Source organism: Pseudorca crassidens, chromosome 9 (genome assembly GCF_039906515.1).
Source record: "Pseudorca crassidens isolate mPseCra1 chromosome 9, mPseCra1.hap1, whole genome shotgun sequence".
Classification (NCBI taxonomy): domain Eukaryota; kingdom Metazoa; phylum Chordata; class Mammalia; order Artiodactyla; family Delphinidae; genus Pseudorca; species Pseudorca crassidens.
Window position 1 is genome coordinate 60,960,492 of NC_090304.1, and position 19,627 is coordinate 60,980,118.

General features: G+C 41.4%; 2 protein-coding genes across 19 annotated transcripts in view; one reads left to right on the top strand and one right to left on the bottom strand.

Annotated features, from left to right (window-relative positions):
* Positions 1-13,208, bottom strand: part of PRCP (prolylcarboxypeptidase) — a 72,963-nt gene extending 59,755 nt beyond the window's left edge. For 2 of the 8 annotated variants that reach the window (XM_067750522.1, XM_067750520.1), the window contains exons 1-2: positions 13,141-13,208; positions 11,456-11,635 (exon numbers count right to left, since the gene is read on the bottom strand). In XM_067750522.1, coding sequence (XP_067606623.1) covers positions 11,456-11,623 — 168 coding nt within the window. In that variant the 5' untranslated portion in view covers positions 11,624-11,635; positions 13,141-13,208. Of the gene's footprint in view, positions 1-5,150; positions 5,195-11,455; positions 11,814-11,986; positions 12,049-12,752; positions 12,861-13,093 lie in introns of those variants that run through there. The other 6 variants (XM_067750519.1, XM_067750515.1, XM_067750516.1 and 3 more) reach the window with 6 other exon arrangements.
* DDIAS (DNA damage induced apoptosis suppressor) overlaps positions 12,978-19,627 on the top strand; it is a 35,306-nt gene continuing 28,656 nt past the window's right edge. For 3 of the 11 annotated variants that reach the window (XR_010946216.1, XM_067750508.1, XM_067750504.1), the window contains exons 1-3: positions 12,978-13,332; positions 18,775-18,845; positions 19,316-19,440. The gene's annotated coding sequence lies outside the window, so the exon portion shown is untranslated. Of the gene's footprint in view, positions 13,605-18,774; positions 18,846-19,315; positions 19,441-19,627 lie in introns of all 11 variants that reach the window. The other 8 variants (XM_067750509.1, XM_067750507.1, XM_067750506.1 and 5 more) reach the window with 8 other exon arrangements.

Sequence of the window (19,627 nt, forward strand, 5' to 3'; positions counted from 1 at the left end):
GGACTGCAGTGGAGGGGGAACTGTAGGTTGCAAGGAAGGCCAGTTAAGAGACTCTTCCAGTCCAAGAAGGCAGTAATAGAAGCTGCAACAAAGCATGACGGCCATACAAGTGAAAATAACAGATATACTCTGAGAATAGAATCAACGTAACTTGTTGTTATAAAGAATATGGGAGAAAGAAGAGCCAAAAATACCTGACGTTTCAAGCTTTAGGGACTTTATACTTTCTGCTCCCTCTCTGATCCAGTGTCCCTTCCTCAGGGAAACCTTCCTGAGATAAGCCTTTCCCATCCGCTGTACCCCATATTTACACATACATATCACCTTGCTTATTTCCTTCAAGGCAATCATTACAATCTATAATTATCTTATTTATTTAATGTTTATTTGCTTACTATCTACTTCCTAACCAGAAAATAAGCTCCACACGAGCAGTCCAACTATTGTCCCAAGAACCATGCCTGGCATATATGTAGCCCTCAATAATTTTTTTAAAATGATAATAGCGCCACCAGGAGAAAGTCACCACTTAACCAGGTAAGTCTGGTTTTGAGTTAGAACTACAGATCCAAGTAGAAATATAAGGAGGCAGATGAGGTAGTAATTAAAACGCAGTTGGTGCCTCAGTTTCTCCATCTATAAATTGGGGATAGCAGTACCGAGACCTCGTGAGGTCACTGTGAGAATTAATTAGCTAATATATGTAAAGTGTTTAGAACACTGCCTTGTACATAGTAAGAGCCCAATAAATATTTTCGATTATTACTATTATGATTATTCTTAGAGAAATATGCCAAAAGTGAGACAGAGACAGATCGATCTACAATTATGGATTTGGGAATGATCTGCAAAGCAGCCATGAGAGGAACCATGGGCTCCTATCTGTGAAAAGCACAGATAGGAGGGGTTGGAGACTTAGGGAAAATATATGCCTTGGTTCTACTTAGGTGGCCTGAATTCCCCCCCGTCTGTTTGAAACATGTACAATTCCTCTGGAAACCTTTCTTCTTTCCTGTCACCCTCTTCTCCCCTTCCTTTCAGTAAAACCTTAGGTTGAAATGGGGTTATAAAGGGCCATTGTTCTTTTTTTCCTCTATCTCCACTCAAATGAGTTCTTCATCCTTGTTTCAGCTGTGTATGGAAGATAAGGATGTAAAATATTCAAGGAAAAAATGGCAAAGCAGCCATAGCCAGGCAACGAAAGAGAAACAAGAGTAGTCTGAGCGTTTACCCAGAGATGTGGTGCTGGGTAGTGCAGTCTGGAGTCCTGAGGCCCAGGTTCTGACACTGCCACATACTGCCTGTGTGAGCCAGTACAGGGCAACTGCTTTTTTTTTTTTAATAATACTCTTTTTAAATGGATTATAAAACAATGCAGATTCATCACAGATAATGTGAAAAATACAGAAAAGTATAAAGAATAAAATGAAACATCACACATCTTTCCACCATTGTTACTATTTTAGTATATTTTCTTCTACTCTTTCTCTGTGCAGCTATAAACATATTGTTAAACATATCTGACCCTCTCAATTGGTAGTTGATTTTTCTCTCAAACCTCTCCCACCACTGGGTCTGGAGGTGGAATAGGTATTTCCATTGTTCCTAATTCTTCCTCCGTCTTCCCCAATTCGCTACCTTTAAATATTATGTCATCAAACTATAACAGCCCACTACCCTTCTCACTACAATCATCTACTGACCCCTGGTTCACTTCCCTTCATGCCTTGAAGATTTTAGCTCCTTGTTCACTGTCGCTCCAACGTAACTCCTTTCAAAACTCTTAGTGATGGGATTCCCTGGTGGTGCAGTGGTTGAGAATCTGCCTGCCAATGCAGGAGACACGGGTTCGAGCCCTGGTCTGGGAAGATCCCACATGCCGCGGAGCAACTGGGCCCGTGAGCCACAACTACTGAGCCTGCGTGTCTGGAGCCTGTGCTCCGCAATGAGAGAGGCAGTGATAGTGAGAGGCCCGTGCACCGTGATGAAGAGTAGCCCATGCTTGCCACAACTAGAGAAGGCCCTCGCACAGAAATGAAGACCCAACACAGCCAAAAATAAATAAATAAATAAATAAATACTTACTAAAAAAAAAAAAAAAACTCTTAGTGACTTCAGTATCTTGGCCCTTTAGTTCCTTTTGCTCCTCTCCTCCAAGGACCTTGTCCTTCACCTACCTTGGTCACTAACCCATGGTCAAACCCTAGACCTTGTCACTCCCAGTAACTGTAATCCTGCCACACCCTCAATTTTAAGCATTCTACTTCCTCTATCTTTCCAGCTCATTCCCTCTTCTACTATGATTCTCCAAATCCTTCAACCTCACATTATCCACCTTTTCACTGTCCCTCACCCCATCCTCACTCACCTCCCTACTTGGCTTAAATTCTGTGGTCCATAACTCCTTTGGATACACCCCTCAGCTTCCATGTCTCTCTCTCATTTTGTTTTACTCATTTGGCAAAAGGGCAAAATCCTAGTTGAAAAGAATTCTCCACCAACCCCACACCCATACCCAAGAAACTAAATGTAGCTATAGAAACATACAGCCATGTCATGTGGTCTTACTAACTTGCATGAGACTTCACAACGGCCCTGCAGTCAAACTCTATTTCCCTAGTTCATTTGCCTTCCTTCTCTACTAGAGGAGTATGTACATTCTCTCTCCTCCTCACTGTCCTCATCCCCTACTACTCTCTCCCTTGGGCACATCCCTCCAGCCATACTGGCCTCCTTGCAGTTTTTCCCATCAGGCACACACCTACCTCATGGTTTTTGTACTTGCTCTTCCCAATGCTTTTAATGCTCTTTCCCCACTGCCTAGAATAGTGCCTGGCACATAGTAGGCACTTAAAAAAAATTGAGTAAATGAATCTGGAAATACATTGTACATTCAGTTTTCCATTTTGTTTTTTTCACATCATTAATTCATGACTATTTTTCCACATCATCAGATATACTTCAAGACCATCATTTTTAACAGGTAATAATATTCCATTTAATGGATACACCACAAATCACTTACAATGATATATTTACAGTGAAAAACCAGTAGATTTACAAGTAGGATATTTTGGATGTTTCCTTCTTTGATCTTTTTGAACCTTGGTAGTTTCACATCTAAAAATGAGGATGATATCTACCTCACAGGATTGTTGTAAAGACTGAATGTGGAATATAAATAGATACAGAGATGTGAGTTTTGTTACTACTGCTTACAACATAGAGGCATCATGGTGTCAACTGAATGAAAGGTCATAGATCTTGGAAGTAACAGATTAAAATATAACTCACAATATTCTCCCTTAATAGCTTGATCGAGACATTTAGCCTATATGAACCTCAATGAAGCCATCTATTTTTAAAAGTGATTGTAATAATTAACCAGTATGTAAAAGATTTTAGCATAATATCTGGCCCAGATTAGATAATCGATAAATTTCATTGTTCGCTGCTCATAAACAATAACTAGGACTTTTCTTAAATTGTGAACTAGAAGAAAAAAAGATTTTTATATATTCCCCAATAAAATATATATTATCAATGCAGAATTTTCCTGTTTTGATGGACAATTATCTAATACCTACAAAGCACGAGTAAGATTTTTTGTATAAATCTATATATTGTTTGTTTTATTAAAAAAAAAAAGCAAAACAATTATTATTTTTTTTTTTTGCGGTACGCGGGCCTCTCACTGCTGTGGCCTCTCCCGTTGCGGAGCACAGGCTCCGGACGCACAGGCTCAGCTACCATGGCTCACGGGCCCAGCTGCTCCATGGCATGTGGGATCTTCCCGGACCGGGGCACGAACCCGTGTCCCCTGAATCGGCAGGCGGACTCTCAACTACTGCGCCACCAGGGAAGCCCCAAAACAATTATTTTTAATTACTGAATGACAATATGAATAAATTAATTCCCTTTTTTATTATGTGCTTCAATGTGTACATATATGTGTATATGTACATATATATGATGATGGTAAGCTGAGCAAGAAAATACTAAGTAGACCAGCCTCACTTTAGGGCTATTTTTTGAAGCAATCTGTGAGCTGCAGCCATATATTGGGTTGGCCAAAATGTTCGTTCGGGTTTTTCTGTAACATCAAATAAATGCCAAGACGTTACAAATTTATTAGTGCTTTTCCATATTTTTCAGATACAACTTAAGTATGTGCTATTGGAATGGTCAAAAAATGTAACGTGAAGTCCTCCAGGATGTAATCATCTCTGCCTCCCCAGGACCTAGCCTGGTGCTTGAAATATAAAAGGAATTAGATAAACATTGAGTAAGTGGATGGGTAGGTGAGTAAGTGACTGATTAAGTATGGCAGTCTTTAATGCCTTCTCTCCTAGGCACTCCAGAGTCAATACTTTTTGTCTCCCCACCCTGTGGTTAGAGAAAGCAATGTAACCTGTTCTGGCCAATGACTTATGAAAGGAAGTGACCTATCATTTCCAGGCTGGAGCATTTACATGCTAGCAGAAGCCTTCTATGTTCTTTCTCCACTGCTACATTGATCGTGAAAGCATAAATTGAGAGGAAGCCTCTATCAGACCCTCAGTCTCTAAGTGAATGTAATGAGCAGAACCCTCTGCTCACCTGAATGGAAATACACTGTGAGCCACAAATTTCTATTGGGTTAAATCACTGAAATTTTGGAGTTTTGTTACTGCAGCACAACCTAGCCTATCCTGCTTACTACAACAAGCAGGGTAATGACATTCATTTTAGAACTCATGAGTTTATTTTTAGAAAAACAAAATGGTACAGATAAGTGGTTTACCTTGAACATGTAACTTAACCTCTCTGTATGATAGTTCTCTCACCTATAAAGCTGGACAATAATAGCATCTACCTTGTAGGATGGCTATAGGGATTAAATAAGTGAATGTCTATTAAGTATTTAGCACAGTATCTAGAGCATATAAATATTTCAATAAATGGTAGCAGATTATTATTATTATTAATGCATTAGACACTTATGCACTGCATATTTCAATTTACTCTCCCCCCTTACTCCATATTCATTTTAATTTATAGTCAATTTTTTCTATTCAAAAAATCTTTATTAAGAAATACTATGTAGAGGGTACCATGCAAGGCACTGGGAAGGAAAACAAATAACACATATCATCAGTTATTCTTCTTACCTCTGATTCTTCTTTCTTCTCCAATCCACCTTCAACCAAGCAAACTTTAAAATCATAAACATAAATACAATGTTCTATGTTATAAATATGGTATCAGTGGGAGAGCTAATTTTTAATTTAAAAAACATTTTACATGATTTGAGTCTGTAACTTATTCAAAGTTGACATGGAAAAATTGTTTAGGTCTGATTTACCGAAGGCAATTAATGGGTAGGGCAAAAAATAGAACTTGTGCTTACATCTCCACAGCTCCTGATATAATGCCCTATAGACAGGAGGCAGTTGTGAACAGAATTACAGATGCATCAGAGATCAGCAGATCTAATCTTCTTATCTTACATATTAGTACACTGAGATCTAGAGCGAAGCAATTTGCCCAAGGTATCAATATTAACACAAGTTAGTGGCAGGGCTGATACTAGCACTCAAATTTTGAAAATGTGTTTTATGTGGCTAAAGCACAAAGTCCCTGTATGCTGAATGGATACAAACATGACAGTACAAAATCTAAAATTTTTGCTGAAATTACATTTTAGCATTAACTGATAAAATATTCAAAACTCTTCTATCAGAAAGACAGGTTAGATTTAGTATTATTATCAAGAAGAGATGGTATTTGCAAAAACCTAAAAGGATACATTTATTATCATATATTTTCCCCTCCACAATTTACCAAAACTCAAAATAGCATAGAAAAAAAATAGAAATAGCTTCAGATGACTTTCTTTATATATCAGTCTTATGTGAAAGAAAATGATTTCAAGTGAGGAAAACAATTAATTTCTATGCCTTATTTACAAGTGTACTATATTATATCCCACTGGTAAAAAGACACATATGTACTACTTATGTAACAGAAAAGAATTCACAAAGATTTTCAAGAATAATTATTTTAGGTATGACAAGGAATGACTTAAATATTTTATTCTGAGTGGAGAGGAGGTAAGTTAAAAGCCATATTAAGAAACTGCAAGATAAAATAAAAATAACATTTACCATTTATTGAGTGTTTACCAAGTGATCTAAACTGTGCCTGATAAGCACTTTACACATATCAGCTCATTTCACAAGAAGTCTGTGAGATGAGTAGTATAATTATCCCTATTTGGCTGATTATAAAAATGGAGGCTCAGAGTAACTTGTCTGAAGTTACTCAGGTAGTGTTAGAAACAGAATTCATTCTCAAACCTGTATGGTATTCAAGCTCTATCAAGTTCTTAACCCTCCATAATTCTGATCACAGTCAATTCATCATATCTAAGGGGTGGACTACAATGACCCCTTCTGACAATGATTCTGTGAGCGAAAACAGAAATCAGTTCAGAATTCACATAATATTTGTGACGGTATGCTCCAGGCCTCAGGGGAAGGCCATCAACAGATGAACCAATAAGAAAAAGAGAAGAAGGGAAAAATGAAAAGAGGACGAGGAGGAGAAAAAGCAATAGGCCCTTCCAAGAGGCCTGACACAGCTCCATTTTACTAGACATCAGGGCCACCATGACAAGAAAGGGAAACCCAGAAAAGGAATTGAAAGTAGAACTGTAAGGGACATACATAAATCAAAATAGCTTAGTCCACTGTGATGGTCTCACAGTAGATAAGGAAGGAGCTGTGGGAAGGCCCTGCAGGAGTCAGCAGCCATGAGTTCAATGCTGGGCCAAGATGCAGAGCTCTCACATAAACACTGCTCAGTAGTTAAATAAGAATAGTTGAGTGTAGATGACTGACCACTAGGTTTCTAGAACAGACATTACCACAACTGTCAGCATCTGGATCAACCTGAAAGGTATAGCACTACAGAGAGTGTGGTTTTAAGAGAGAGCAGGGGAGGAACCAGCATTTACTCTATTAAGTTCCTTAATTTCCTAATGTTCCAGGCACCATGCATGTGCTTTCCTGAATTACCATATTTAACCCTCACAACAACCTTGGTAGATGTAATGGTGAATTTTACATGTCAACTCAGCTGAGCCATGGTGTCCAAAATAGTCAAACATTTTAGATGTTTCTGTGAAGATGTTTTTTGGATGGGATTAACATTTAAATCAGTGGACTTCGAGTATAGCAGCTTCACCCTTCATAACGTGGGTGGGTCTCATCCAGTCAGGTGAAGGCCCAAACAGTAAAAAAGACTGGGGCTTCCCTGGTGGCACAGTGGTTGAGAGTCCGCCTGCCGATGCAGGGGACACGGGTTTGTGCCCCGGTCCGGGAAGATCCCACATGCCATGGAGCGGCTGGGCCCGTGAGCCATGGCCGCTGAGCCTGCGTGTCCAGAGCCTGCGCGTCCGGAGCCTGTGCTCTGCAACGGGAGAGGCCACAACAGTGAGAGGCCCGCGTACCGCCAAAAAAAAAAAAAAAAAAGACTGACCTCTCCTGAGCAAGGAATTATGCAAATTGACTGCCTTTGGATTCAAACTGCAACTCTTCCCTGGGTCTCCAGCGCACTGGCCAACCCTGCAGATTTTGGACTTACAAGGCTCACCAATCATATGAACCAAGTTCTTAAAATTAATCAATCTCTCTCTGTGGAGAAAGATATACATAAACACACACACACACACACACACACACACACACACACACAGACACATCCTATTGATTCTGTTTCTCTAGAGAACCCTGACTAATTCAGTAAACACTGATTTCTACTTTCACCAGTGAGGAAAATGACAGCCTGAAAGGACTCATTCTCCTTCCTCACTACATCACATAGAAAAATGCCCTCAGGATTCACATTCCAGTCAGAGGGGCTCGGGTGGGAGTAGGAGGGTAATGAAGAGCAGGGAAACCTCATAACCACAAGCCATGCATCCCAAGGAGCCTTTTACAACACTGGCATCACACATGTACCCAGAGCCTTGATGTGCCCGAGTGATGTGCTTATCCTTTGTCTGGTCTCCTGATTCAGTTATTTTGGATAAAAGATATCAAATATTCCTACTAAATCAACAACATTTGAAGACGCTGAAAGAAAAGAAAATATAATTGGTAAAGAACAGAATTAAAAGATAAAAAGAAAAATAAACAAAAAATGATTTGTGTCAATTAAATAATGGTAGACTTTGCTTTGTTTGGGTTTTCATTGGATAGTCATCCATTCACTCCCTCAACAAATATTTATTTTGTACTTTATATTTTTATGGGCTCTTCTGGGTACTGGACAGTGCTATCTAGCTGAGGAGACACATACAAAATAGTACATGTGAAAAAAGACCAACTAAAGTCAAGAAAGTTGACATTTCAGCTGGGATAGAGGTATGAGTTTAACTAGCAGAGAAGACGGATGGTATTTCAGACAAAAGAGGTGACATTTCAGCTGGGATAGAGGTATGAGTTTAACTAGCGGAGAAGAGGGATGGTATTCCAGACACAATTTCTGACACAGTCAACTTCAATTCTATGTTCTATGTTGCTAAAAGTATATGTGTACAGGGAAGGCGCGGGGAGGCGGGGGCCTATGGCAGGATATGAAGCTGAAAGACCAGCTGGGGTTATGAAATGAGGAACAATACCAAGGACTTGGCCCTTCATTCTGCAAGTAATCAGAGTTATGAAGGAGGGTTCAGCTTTTTTACCAAGACCATTCATGGAGCTTATGTGCATATAAGGACAGCTGGGAATAGCTTGGTCAGCTGGACAGATATAACCACAGATAAATAAAATTATTTTAATGTTTGATGAAAATTAAACCTTGAATAAAAACTACACCTTAGGGGCTTCCCTGGTGGCGCAGGGGTTGAGAGTCCGCCTGCCAATGCAGGGGACACGGGTTCATGCCCCGGTCCGGGAAGTTCCCACATGCCGCAGAGCGGCTGGGCCCGTGAGCCATGGCCACTGAGCCTGCGCATCCGGAGCCTGTGCTCCGCAACGGGAGAGGCCACAACAGTGAGAGGCCTGCACACCGCAAAAAAAAATAAAAATAAAAAAACTAAACCTTAGTTATAATAATAACTGTTTATTATTAAAAGGCATAAAAGTATTTCATGTGCTCTAACTAAAAAAATTAAAGTTGAGTTTACACATACTTTTCAGTCCCAACTAAAAATCTATGGTCCAGAAAAGTTGGCAATTACTATAAAACCATTATTATGCAACAAATACATATGTGAAAGTTTTTCTCAAAAAAATGAAATAAAACTCAATTGGAGTTGATGTAAAGAAAATTATCATGGTAATAAAACATTTGTAGAATCTGTGTCCTAAAATATGAACTAAATATAAACCAGAGGGCAAAACATGGCTAAGGCCAGATCTTATAAATCACCAAAAATGGAAAAAGAACTGGCCTCAACTTATATATCTAAAGAGTGAAGTGGTCAAGAAAGGAATCCACAGTGAAGGAATATAAATTAGGACCTAAGAGATCATTCAGTCTCTTCTACCCTTTCATTCCCTACCCCGCTTTTCTGCTGATAGTTCTCTCTCATCATTCCTAAAAGGATTGTAGAGATCTTCATTCCAATAGTTCCCCTTCAATTTCACTTTAATTATGGAACTCTGCAATATCCCAGTATATAAAACAGATAAAAACATAAAGTTCAGGCTGAAAGAGGTCAGGGAGAGAGGGAGTTCTGGGGTACCCTAACTTGGATTCCAAGTTAGGTATTCCCCATCCCTTTGAGACAGCTCCATAAAGAGCCCTTAATTTTCCTCAGTAAAATGTGAAACACACTGGTCCTTGTCCAGATCTCTCAATTTACAAATGAGGAAACTGTAGCCTAGAGAGTTGCCTAAGAAAAAGACCCCTGTTTCCTAGTACTCCTGCTAAAACTAGAATGCTTTCTCTTCCTCATAATCTCTAAATTTCTGGGTTAAAAACAATTTCTAAATTTCTGGGTTAAAAACAATTTCTTACAAATTATTCTATAAGTTCACACCATCCCTCTATCTCAAATTCCTATTCAGAATTCATAGGTCAGTAACCATGAGTTTAATAAGTGCCTACTTGAGGCCAGATACTCTGCTAGGGACATGTGATCTGCTGTCATTTAACCATCACCAAATCCTCTGGAGATCTAGAAATTGGGCACAGAGAAGTACTTGAAACTTCCCAAGGTCACAGAGGTAGTAGATTGGAATCCTGGTCTATTTGACTCCTAAAGCCAAACCTCAGACTCTTGCACTTCTAATCCCAACCTTTCCCAAATCTTTGCCTATCTTTTCACAGGCTCCCAGAAATACAGAACTGTAAGGGATCCTGTCATTTCACACAGGATGTACTTCTTCATCCAGGCTTCTCAGGGAATACCTACCTCATGCTTCAGCCAAGCACAAAGGCATTATGCCTACCTTAAACCCCTAAACTCAGGCTTCAGAACTATAGAGATGCTCACCCCCACCCCCCTCCCCAAATCTTGAGAAAATCCTACAACTTCTTTTACAAGTGTGAGCTACATATATGTTCAGTTTCACGGAGAACAGGGAAGGTTAAAAACTCTAAATAAAAGGGCTACACGGGGCTTCCCTGGTGGCGCAGTGGTTGAGAATCCGCCTGCCAACACAGGGGACACGGGTTCGAGCCCCGGTCCGCGAAGATCCCACATGCCGCAAAGCAACTAAGCCCGTGTGCCACAGCTACTGAGCCTGCGCTCTAGAGCCCGCGAGCCACAACTACTGAGCCCACGTGCCACAACTACTGAAGCCCGCGCACCTAGAGCCCATGCTCCACAACAAGAGAAGCCACCGAAATGAGACGCCCGCGAACCACAACAAAGAGTAGCCCCCGCTCGCCATCACTAGAGAGAGCCCGCATGCAGCAACGAAGACTCAACACAGCCAAAAATAAAATAATTAATTATTTTTAAAAAATAAAAAAATTTAAAAAGGTCTACAAAATCAACTCTGAGCTGAACATGAGACAACAGGCTGGTAATTTAGGTTGAATAAATACTAGATATTATCTAATAAGATATTGGAAGTTTGAATTTAGGGGCTGCTTTGGGACAAAGGATGACTGTCACCTTGAAGTAGGTGCCAGAGTTGGGATTAAATAATTTGAATTTGGCGGGAGGCCAAAGGAGTTTTCATTAGGGTAGCCTCTGGAAGCAGAAGGCGTTGGAGTCACTGCTGTGGCCAATCACAGAAGAGAGTGTAGAGCCAGAACTGATAATAAATCATTGGTAATGGGAGGACAGAATTTAAACAGACTGGGGACCTGGGGCCACCATCTGTAAAGTGTAAGCCAAAGTTCAGACAAGTCCTAGGCATTAGGGGTCCGAAATTTCAGGTGAGCTCTGGTGCCTGGGAACCACGAAGCCAGTCCTCGCCACCCGCTCCGCCACCCCAAACCCCTTCCCCCTTACCTTCTGTTGGATGTAGTGAATCGAGTACTTCATGGCAACAGCGGGACGGGATCTGAAGCTGGTTGACAAGTGCAGGCTGCTGAGGGCCCTCAGGGCCGGCGGTACGGGTGTGGCGGCCCCAGGAGTCAGGAAAGCCAGGAGCAGGAGCAGGAGGGAGCGACGCCCCATGGCTCAGGCTGGCTGCTGCAGAGAGGGTAAAAGGGAGACTGGCAGATGCGCGCAGCCCGAGCCGGGCCCGCCCGCAGCTCCGCCCGCGGCAGACAAGCTCCTCCTCCCCGGGGGAAACCCAAAGCCACACCCCGCCCCTCAGCAACTCCGCACAAACCCGGGTCGCCCAAGCCATACAGACCCCGTCCCCGTCCCCGTCCCAGAAGGTGCCACCAGATTTTACTTCTCTCTTGTACCATCCCCTCTTTAGAGTCCACCTTTATTCCGGTCGCACTCTAATTCCATTGCCACAGCCTTGTCCTCCACAAATTCCATATAATAGTAATAATATCGATAATAGTATAGCCAACTAAAAATTGGTACTTGCCATCAGCCTCTACAAGGATTAAGTCACTAGCCACTGCAGCCTTGACCTTCAACACACCCTAAAAGGAGTTCAGGGTGATCAGGAATGAGGCACTCTGTGCTCTGGGAAAAACTAGCAGGTCAGGCCTTTCAGATATAGTTTCAGGAGGTTTTATGAGCCCAAATTCTTGCATCTTCTCATATCTAGAAAAGCACTAAGATCATCAATGGTGACATCTGCTCCTTGTGACTAGCAGCTAGCCTCTGCCAAAATGTGTGCTTGACTGTGCATACCCCCTTTCACTAAAATCATATGTAACACTGACCTTCCCCCCTACCTCTTTGGAGCAGCTCCACAGAGCTATCTGAGATGCTGTCTCTCGGGCTCTAGTCCTCATTTTGTCCCCAATAAAAGTTAACTCACAACTCTCACTGTGTGCTTTTTCTTTTTTTCCCAGTGGGCAGTACCATGACAATATATTGATGGTTCACTACAGCACTAGGCTTCGTGGCACACCATCTCATCTAACTCAACCATCCCACCTATTTTGTGGGTCCTGTATGATTGTTATTCCCATTTATAGCTGAGGAAACTGAGGAAACTCGAGAGGTGCTGGGACTTGCACTAGGGTCACTCAGGAGGCGGTGGAGCACTGGCTTCGCAGACCGCTGAGTGTGGCTCCTTTGCACCCCACCTCCATGATGTCAGCCTAACCACCTCCTATGGTACTCTGTTGGTGGGTCACCCCAAACCTCCGTGTAGCCCACACAGGCCATCCCTCACCGACAACGGAGGTCGCCCGGGAATCCCACTAGATCCAGGGCCCTTCTTCCACGTTACGCCTCCTTTCTTCTTCCGGCAACCCGCAACCGCTTCAAGCCCCGCCTTCCCCTCCCCCCGCCCCCCGGCAGTGCCATCCCTGGCCGGCAGAGGCCCCTTTTGTCTTCGCGGCTCCCCCAGCACCCACGTCCGCTTCTCCTTCCAGTCAGCCCGCTGAACCGCGGTCCAAGGGGCGCTCCCGCCCACCCCCACCCCTTCCTGGGGTCCCTACGCCCAGCTGGCTCAACGCTACCCGAAAACCAACTTTACAGACTGTACTAGTGCTCCCCCAGTCGGTAAAGAACCTTCGTCAAACCCTGTCTGACAAAAACGGTCATCCGCAAAAGCTCACAGGCTGTTGTGCTAAATCTCCACCATCGGCGGCTCCTTCTTCTGATTGGCTCTGAGGAAGGACGGCTATAGCGTCACTTCCGGCGGAAGGAAGCGCGGGAGATTCGATTGGAGGGCGCTCGTTTTCCGCTGAGTCTTGTGGATCTGCGTCACTGTGCTTCGCCCGGGCAAGGATCCCCGTCCTGTGCCTCAGGTGAGGAGCTGGGAGAGGTGGTTCTCGGGGAGCAAGGGCCGGAGACTCCTAACGAGACCCTTAACGTCGTTCTGAGTGAGACTCAGTGCATTCTATGTTGTTTTTTCAGGAGTCAGTCTCTTCTAGAAAAGGGCGGTTATGAGCGTAAAAGAGTAAGAAGGTCAATTATTTTAATTTGAGATGGTGCTGCTGCAGTCACTCAGCTAGCTTTTGTATGTGCCATCAGGTGGACACGGGTGAGCGTCTGGAACCGGACATACAGGGAGGAAAAGGTGCTACTTGCGACTTTTGAGTTGCTCGGAGATAAGTAGGCAGCTGGCTTTTCCAAACTGCTTTGACGACCCAGAGGGAAAGAGCTTAACTGAGCAGTGTGCTCAAACCAGAAACTTGAAAGTTTACTTTTTAAAAAAAAAAATTTTATTCAAGTATACTTGATTTACAATGTTGTGTTGATTTCTTCTGTACAGCACAGTGACTCAGTTATACACATATATTCTTTTTCATATTCTTTTCCATTATGGATTATCACAAGATATTGAATATCGTTCCCTGTGCTGTACAGTAGGACCTTGTTGTTTATCCATTCTATATATAATAGTTTGCCTCTGCTAATCCCAAACTCGCAATCCTTTTCTCCCCTATTCCCCCTCCCCCTTGGGAAACTTGAAAGTTTTCTAGGTGCCTTTCTTATCTCTCACATCCAGCCAGTCATACCAGCCTCTTGAATATCTCAGATCCATACACTTCTCGCCACTTTTACTGTCATTACTTTGGTTCAGCACGACTACTACATAACTATGCCAGTAGCCTCCCAGCTGGTTCTTCTTCTTTCAATCCTGTTACATTTCAATCCAGACACCACATTGGAGGCTGATAAAGCACAAATCTGATCTGGCATGCCCCATTAAAAACCTTTCCTTCAGCCCCTCCTATTTGCCCTCAGGTTTGAGTTTAACATGGTTCACAGGGCTCTTCTTGTCTTTCTGAGTTCCTCAAATGCACCATTATCCCTCACCTCCAGACCTCTTCTAAATCCCATCACCAACACAGCTAATTCTTACTCATTCCTTGGGTCTCCGTTTATGAAGCCTTCTAAGTTAAGAAGCCTTTCCTAACCCTGCAAGATTGGGTCACAAAGCACCCAGTAGTTAGTTACTCATTCTACAGATAGTTTTTAAATGCCTCCCTTCTCTGTTCCAAGAACTGCTAGGTACTAGGATTACAATGGTGACCAAGATGTGAGATTCCTGTTCTTTCTTTTTTTTTTTAATTTTATTTTTATTTTTGGTTGCATTGGGTCTTCGTTGCTGCACACAGACTTTCTCCAGTTGTGGGCAGTGGGGGCTACTCTTCATTGCAGTGCACGGGCTTATTGCGGTGGCTTCTCTTGTTGTGGAGCACAGGCTCTAGGTGCGCGGGCTCAGTAGTTGTGGCGCACGGGCTTAGTTGCTCCGCAGCATGTGGGATCTTCCCAGACCAGGGATCGAACCCATGTCCCCTGCATTGGCAGGCGGATTCTTAACCACTATGCCACCAGGGCAGTCCTAGATTCCTGTTCTAATGGAACTTAAACCTTTTATGGGTGGACTTAAGAAGAGTAAAGTGGAATTTGTTTGATTTGGGTTGGTCTGAGAAGGCCTCTCTGAGGAGTTGACAGTTAAATTGAGACCTAAAAGACAGCCATGCAACAGAAGAAAGGAAGAACATTCTAGAGTGAATAGGTTATGCCAAGACCTTAAAGCAGGAAAGAGCTTGGCATCTTAGTGTTCAAGAACCTAAAAAAAGACCAGTGTGGCTGGATCATGTTCAGAAAGAACAGTTTTATGAGATGAGTCTGGAGAAATGTTCAGGGACCAGATCACACAGTTAGGATTCTAATACAGCAGCATAAGCAGGAGATGATGGTGGTTTGGATTAAGCTGGTGGTAGAATATATTAGGGGAAGAGTGAATGACGGTTCTTATTTATTTATTTATTTATTTATGCTGCGTTGGGTCTTCCTTGCTTTGCGTGGGCTTTCTCTAGTTGCGGCGAGCAGGGGCTACTCTTTGTTGCGGTGTGCGGGCTTCTCATTGCAGTGGCTTCTCTTGTTGAGCATGGACCCAAGAACATGCGGGCCTCAGTAGTTGTGGCACGTGGGCTCAGCAGTTGCGGCACACGGGCTCTAGAGTGCAGGCTCAGTAGTTGTGGCGCACGGGCTTAGTTGCTCCGCGGCATGTGGGATCTTCCCGGGCCAGGACTCGAACCCGTGTCCCCTGCATTGGCAGGCGGATTCCTAACCACTGTGCCACCAGGGAAGTCCCAGAATGATGGTTTTTAGATGCGGAAATAGACTGAAGGGTGTCAAAAAAGACTGATGAATGTGATGTGGGACTTGAGGGAAAGAAAGGAATGAAAGATGACTTGACTCCTGGGTATCTGGCTTGAATTACTAGTTGGAGAGTACTGCCATTTACTGAGATGGAGAAAATTACTATTAAAGAGGTTTGAAAGGAAACTAACAATTCAGATTTTTTTTTTTTTTAGCCTATTAAGCCCTGAGTTGACTATGAGATATCCAAATACATTTGGCTGTCAGATAAGCAGTTGAGATATGGAAGTCTGGAACTTACACATATTGTGTACCTTTGTGTCACTTTGTTGGTAGTTCTACATTGTCTGTCTTAGCCAATAGATTATAAATTCTTTGAACAGAGAACCTGTTTTTTCTATCTGTAACCCTGTTCCCTTCCCCATCCCTAGAATAGTACTTTACCTATCATAAATGCAGTGGACAAACTGTGCATTATACTCACTAAGATTTTCCTGGCTAATGTTTTAAAAATATTTTTCACCAGTATTTCTCCAAATAAAAGAGGTTTTGTCTGATTTTTGCTTATTTAATTTTCTTATCTCCTGCCTGCCTCTCCCCTTTCCAGATTTTTCATGTTAACGTCAGAAAATCATTTCTCAGGGACTTGTTATGACTGCCTTTAGAAAATTAGACAAAGTATGTACCCTTTGAGGAGACCATTAGTTAGTCTTAATAAAGCAATTCAGAATACCCACCCTTTCCATAGCTGAGGACTCTGTCCTGTAAAATGTGAAACGGGAAATCTGAGAGCAGCAAAGTGACAAAGATTTTCTTGCAAAGCAAGAACAGTTTGGGAAGGAATGAAGAAAGGGAGAAGAGTTAGTCATATCTCCTTTTCTGTATGCCATTAGAAGTGGGGAGTAGTTTTTTAAAGGAGTGATTTCATCCTTTGGTCACAGCCTTGAAACAAATACAAATAGTTTGTGTGAAGCTTGAGCAAACAATGTAATGGACTAGAAAGACTGGTGAGCTACTCATCAGAAGGTATGAATTCCAGACCTGATGCTACCTGCTTCTTGACCTTTAATTAGTTACTTAATTTCTCTGAGTGGATCAGATAATCGTATAAGAGAGAGAACTGTAAAGCATTCAGAAGAATTTATGAGCCCAACCAGGTTATAAACTTCATTAAAATAGAATCCACATCTTACACTTCTTTTCACCACCCTCCCCATAGGCTAATTCACATTAAATACTTAATTAAATTTTTTCTCCATGATCTAACATTTAAGAAGAATTATTCTAGTAGACCAATTATTTTGGATTTTCTAATCTAGTCCAAAGGAGGAAAAAACTGTATCAGTGTGTGTGCATATATGAGCGTGATTTTTTTATAGGCTATTAAGTTACCTTCTAAAAACTTGGTAATGAGGGAATTAAGCTGAAAAGCCTTAATAGTAGTTTTCACGTGTAGGCAACGTAAGCCTTATTTGGAAACTTGTGAGACATGCAAATTCTCAGGCCCTCATCCCAGACTTAATGAAATCAGACTCTGACATTGGGGCCCATAAATCTGTGGTTTAGCAGTCCCTCCAGGTCATTTTGATGCACACTAAAGTTTGAGAACCCAAAGCATCTCTAGTGTGAAAAGGGTGCATCACCTGTGTTAGCATGATTCCATTAAATATTTGCTTCACCTAATGCCCCTTCTTCAAGTAACTTTGTTTATAATTTAGCTTAGTATGTTTTTTTTTAACATCTAGTTTTATCCAAAAGAAGATATGGGCTTAAGATGAGTTCCTTCCTTGTGACAGTAATTTTTTGTGATAAATTAGTAAAGCATCTTGGATTATAGTTCATCTCCCATGGCTAGAAACAGAGAAAGCAAGTAGTCCAGAGTATTCCATGTTAAATTAAAAATGCACTATAATATGTCCACCTGGACCCAGCATATTTTCATAAGCATAAGTCTATCAGAGTCTTCAGTCCTGGACATTGACTTGAGCAATCTCTGGCCGTCAAAACAGCCAACTGAGGTCCTAATTAATTCCCTAACATTTATACTTTTCTCCCTCTCTCTCCATCTCATTCTCCTGTTTCTACTTCTATATGTGAGAGATTAAGAGGACCCAAGGTTTTTATTATATTTATTGATTTTTCTAATTTAAAAAGTAATACATTTATGAAATATTTAAAATATTTAAATAAGAAATATTTAAAATGGAAATAAAAATCACCTTTAATCTGACAACTCTGAGAGAAAGTACTTTTTAAAAGAAGGTTATCTGTGTGCCTAACTATTCTCTTTCTCCCCATCCCCGCCAAGCTAAGACTAGATCAGTCCCCTTGTTGTATTTTCTCATGGTATTCTGTACTTTTTCTTTATAGAATTTTCCACAATTTCAGTTTTTTGGTGTGATTATTGGTCACTATAAGTCTAGTGACCAGGTAGGGACCTTGTATATTTTGTCCATCTCTTATATTATTCCCATCACCTGGTATTTATCAGCTGTACAATAAATGATTGATACATAAGTAAATATATTGGACTTATTAAATTGGAATATGGTTTGCTGACTGTGATGGAACTGAAAGTAATGTAATGCAATATCACCATCCTTCCCAACAAAATCAAGAAGAAAGATAAACTGCAATAGATACCACATATGGAATTGTTCCTAAGTCTGTGATCATGTTTTCCTAACTTTAATATTCGCTCATTCCTGATGCTTCATTCAGTTATCCATCAAACATTAATTCAACATACTTTAAGTCAGGCAGTAGAGAGAGAGGCAAAACAAACTAGATGACAAGAATCATAAGGAAATACTATGAAAATAACAAAAGGAATAACTAATAGTGACTGTCTAAAAGGATCTTATTGCATTTTTTTCACCAGCCAATGAATGGAAAGTCTTTTAGCCATTTGCTGGAATTTACCAAGTGAAACGCAAATAGTAAAAATACTTCAATGACCTTTTTCATTTCAGTTCTCAAATTTATTTATTTCTCCACTAGAGGGCAGTAAACCCTTAAATAATGACAATTTAACCTTCCTTCCTTTAAAAATAACAGCAGTTAGTGCTTGCACAATTAATTTAGAAATTAATTCGCAAATATTTCTGCTTATATATGTTTTTCATTTATAGGTGACATGATAGACCAGGTCTCCATCTTCATGAAACTTTAAGATTAATGGGGGTAGAACCAACAAAAACAAGTAAGCATGTATCATCTGATATATAATTTTCATGATTGCATATATCACGAGCACGATTAGTACCATGAAGGAGTAAACTGTGTGATATCATAGAAACTAAGAGGAAGGAAGTATTTACCTGAGATGAAATGGGGCTCTCTAAGGGGTAACATTAAAGATTGAAGGATGAGAATGAGCCAGCTATTTGAAGTACTGAGGGAAGAGCATTTTAGACAAAGAGAAAGGTAAGCACAGAAGCCTAAGAAAGATTATTTGGTGTGTTTGAGGAGCAGAAAGAAAGCTAGCATGGCTTGAAGTGCAGTGATTAAGGGGGTGAGTGGTACAAGGTGAGGTCAAGGAGGTGGGGCTAGATGAGCTAGGGCCTGACAGGCATTGTGAGGAATTGAGGCTTCATTCTAAACTGCAAGATTTTAATCAGGTAAAAGACGACATTTTCAGGAGGGAGTTTTGCCCTGTTTTATCTCTCCTAGCTCATAGGCAGGTGTACCACCTTGTTACACCCTACCCCAAACTGGATTTTAGAGGAAGTGTAGAGGGAGGATGCCTTTGCTGACATACATTCCATCATTTGTTGCATTGGTAAAAGGAACTTGAGGTAAGTAGCACTAAAAATAGCAGTGTTCTCTGGCCTTTTCTTTCTGCCTTTTCCTTGTATCCTGTATCACCTTCTCTACCTTGTCCTTAGAGATTGCCATGTAGCCTAAAGTGACAGCCAAATCTAGGAAGACATATCTGCTTTTGGTAGAACCTTATGAGTCATGTATACCTAAGGGTTCAAAAAC